Source organism: Penaeus japonicus, unplaced genomic scaffold (genome assembly GCF_977035675.1).
Source record: "Penaeus japonicus unplaced genomic scaffold, GWHDUDI00000001_assembly GWHDUDI00000042, whole genome shotgun sequence".
Taxonomy (NCBI): Eukaryota; Metazoa; Arthropoda; class Malacostraca; order Decapoda; family Penaeidae; genus Penaeus; species Penaeus japonicus.
Genome location: NW_028234444.1, coordinates 18,621,788 through 18,624,287, shown reverse-complemented (window position 1 = coordinate 18,624,287; position 2,500 = coordinate 18,621,788). Strand labels below are relative to the sequence as shown.

The window sequence follows — 2,500 nt, the reverse complement described above, 5'->3', positions numbered from 1 at the left end:
AGAAAATATTACATAAAACTGATTAGCTTACTGTACAACCAGTAATTAAACAGAAGAAAATCATATTTTATAATGTACGTGTGCATATGACATAATCAATAAGCCTCTATTCAACTTTATGTTAAAGTGCACTTCATATGCATTGTTGACATTCAAAACAAATAATTTAAGCTTTCACTTGCCTACATCTTCTGCAACAATTTCAATCTACGGAGACATAACTGGATTTATGTTTCAGTTCAGATTACCATATTATTCACTCTCCTCAAGACAAACCTCTTTACCCTTCATCATCCACCGTTTAACACCCTTTATAAAGATTGCACGACACGAGCAGAGAGAGAGACAGACAAGCAGGGAACGTCTTAAGGTCCCATATAGAGTAAACCATGCACACTCAGTATATGAAATTTCTTTCAGGAATTTTATTAAAAAGGGGGGTAGGGGGGAAGGGGGGAATAAACAATCAATCAATCATGCAAACTGAAGAAGAAAAAAAAGAAGACTTACTCTAAATATTTTCCCTGAAACTATGCACACCTATTCTAAACTCTCCAACCTTCCTTTTTTTTTTTTTTTTGTAAATCATTGTCATGTTACTGTTTTGGATCATTAAAATTATTATTAAAGTGACTATAAAAAAACAAAAAATCATTATGTTCAAAATACTACTATACACTTCATATGTACAAACATCAAGTATCTTTGATTACTCAATCCTCCTCAAGTTATATATACATTTTGCAGTGACTGAAGATGGGCAAGTTCTAATACCAAAGCCTGGATCTAAAATTAAGCCAATACAGGTGATGAGAATGTCAAAAGTTAGTGCAATTTTCTAACAATAAGGCTAATGTGATAACAGCAATATGTAATATATTCACCTATGAGAGAGAGCTATATTTTAGGTCGCACACACTAAGCCACACCAGTCCCATACTAGACCAAGGCCCATAATGCAAGAAGTGTGAGCTGGCCTCCGATTAATCCTCTATTCGACCTTGGAGAGCCATATTTGGAAATTAGCAGTTTTGCTGACAGCTAGTTATTCATGCATGATTAGCTCATAAAAACAAACCACCAATACCACAAAACTTAGGACAATGCCCTTTTCTGTGACAGATGATGTTAAAGTCACAATCTATAAAGATTACAAATTGTCAAAACATCAAGCTTTTTTTTAAAGTTGGCACCTCTTCATAACTTGCTAACGCACCCAGGTAGAATATCACTTTGAGGCAAGCCCACAACAGTCCTACAACAAGAACCCAAGGGTGCAGCTCCATGAATAAGAACGATCAGCTAATCCCCTGGAAGCCACAATATTGAGACCACTGCCAGCACCTACAGGCTTCTAAGTGTAATACTCAGTATAAGATACTTTAATATAATTGAAAATAAAAATTTATTACATACATAATTAGATGGAAATAATCCTATGTCGTATAAAGTGGTGGCCAAAATTTGTGAGAGACCAATAATTGATATGTAACCAAAAAAACAACATATGACTGACATCACTGTGGGTAACTAAAGTCTTCTTAAAGTTATTCCATATATGTTTATCTACATAGAGAACTGATATGTACACAAGGATATATACCACAGAATTGCTTTCAGTGTCACATATATCTTAATCAGTGCAACTACCAGATAACACCAAGTTCCAAAATACAAATCTTGACCTCAGTTCAGTGCAGGATTGGTGTGGGCCTGACGTATGCAACCTAGAATATGACTGAAATACTCCTGTCATATTTAATCAGATATGCTAGCTTCAAATCTTCCATCCTAGTATTTTTACAACTGTAAGAAAGGGATAATTAGTCCTTTCTTCCATTCTTGTTTATTTTTCATTACCATCCTTCTTTCCAAAATCGATCTTTTATTAATAAGAAATCTGGTTGTGTGAATTACTCTACTCTTCTCTAGAATAGTGCAACAGCCATAAACGACATCTCTTTGGAAGCCATTCCTATAATCACTGCTACAGACTAGTCCAGTAAACGACTAGATGACGTACCCTTTGACATACATTCTTTGTGTGGCGAGTCCTGTGACCTGTGACCAATATTGGGCAGGGACGACTGAGGACGAGGCATTGGCAGCTCCTCTCTGTAGGTCAGAATGTCTTCCTTGCCCCAGTGTATGATTGTGTCCATACCTAAACTCTCTGATGACCTACATAAAATTTCTAAGCTATCAGTACTATTTCCTTCACTTAAAAAGTTTTCTGCGCTAGATCGACCGACTGAAGTTCGGTGTTTCAAGGCCGCGTGTACGTCAGCATAATCTGGAAGGACAGGAGGAATCCAAGGTGTCAGCATGCATTTGGATGAGGAAAAAAGCCTTGTCACTTTAAGCGACCTTTTTGTACCTTGGGTTCATGCAAATTCTATGATTAGTGGTATATGGGAATCAGGCAAATTAAGAATGTATATCTACAAGCTCTACCATTGCTTCCAGAGATAAAACACTGAAATCAAGTGAAAAGCATAAA

The 2,500-nt window shown here is 36.3% G+C and overlaps 1 protein-coding gene across 50 annotated transcripts in view; it reads right to left on the bottom strand.

The window, feature by feature from the left end:
• The window catches only part of LOC122254018 (capping protein regulator and myosin 1 linker 1 leucine rich repeat protein), a 104,643-nt gene that overhangs the window by 23,294 nt on the left and 78,849 nt on the right, over positions 1–2,500 (bottom strand). For 19 of the 50 annotated variants that reach the window (XR_015190781.1, XR_015190782.1, XM_086534685.1 and 16 more), the window contains one exon: positions 2,024–2,293. The exons of 25 other annotated variants lie outside the window; for them this stretch is intronic. Coding sequence is in view for 23 of the 25 variants with exons in the window: in XM_086534685.1 (XP_086390811.1) it covers positions 2,024–2,293 (270 nt within the window). In the remaining 2 variants the exon portion in view is untranslated. The remainder of the gene's footprint in view (positions 1–2,023; positions 2,294–2,500) is intronic. 6 more of the 50 variants (XM_086534696.1, XM_086534687.1, XM_086534682.1 and 3 more) reach the window with 1 other exon arrangement.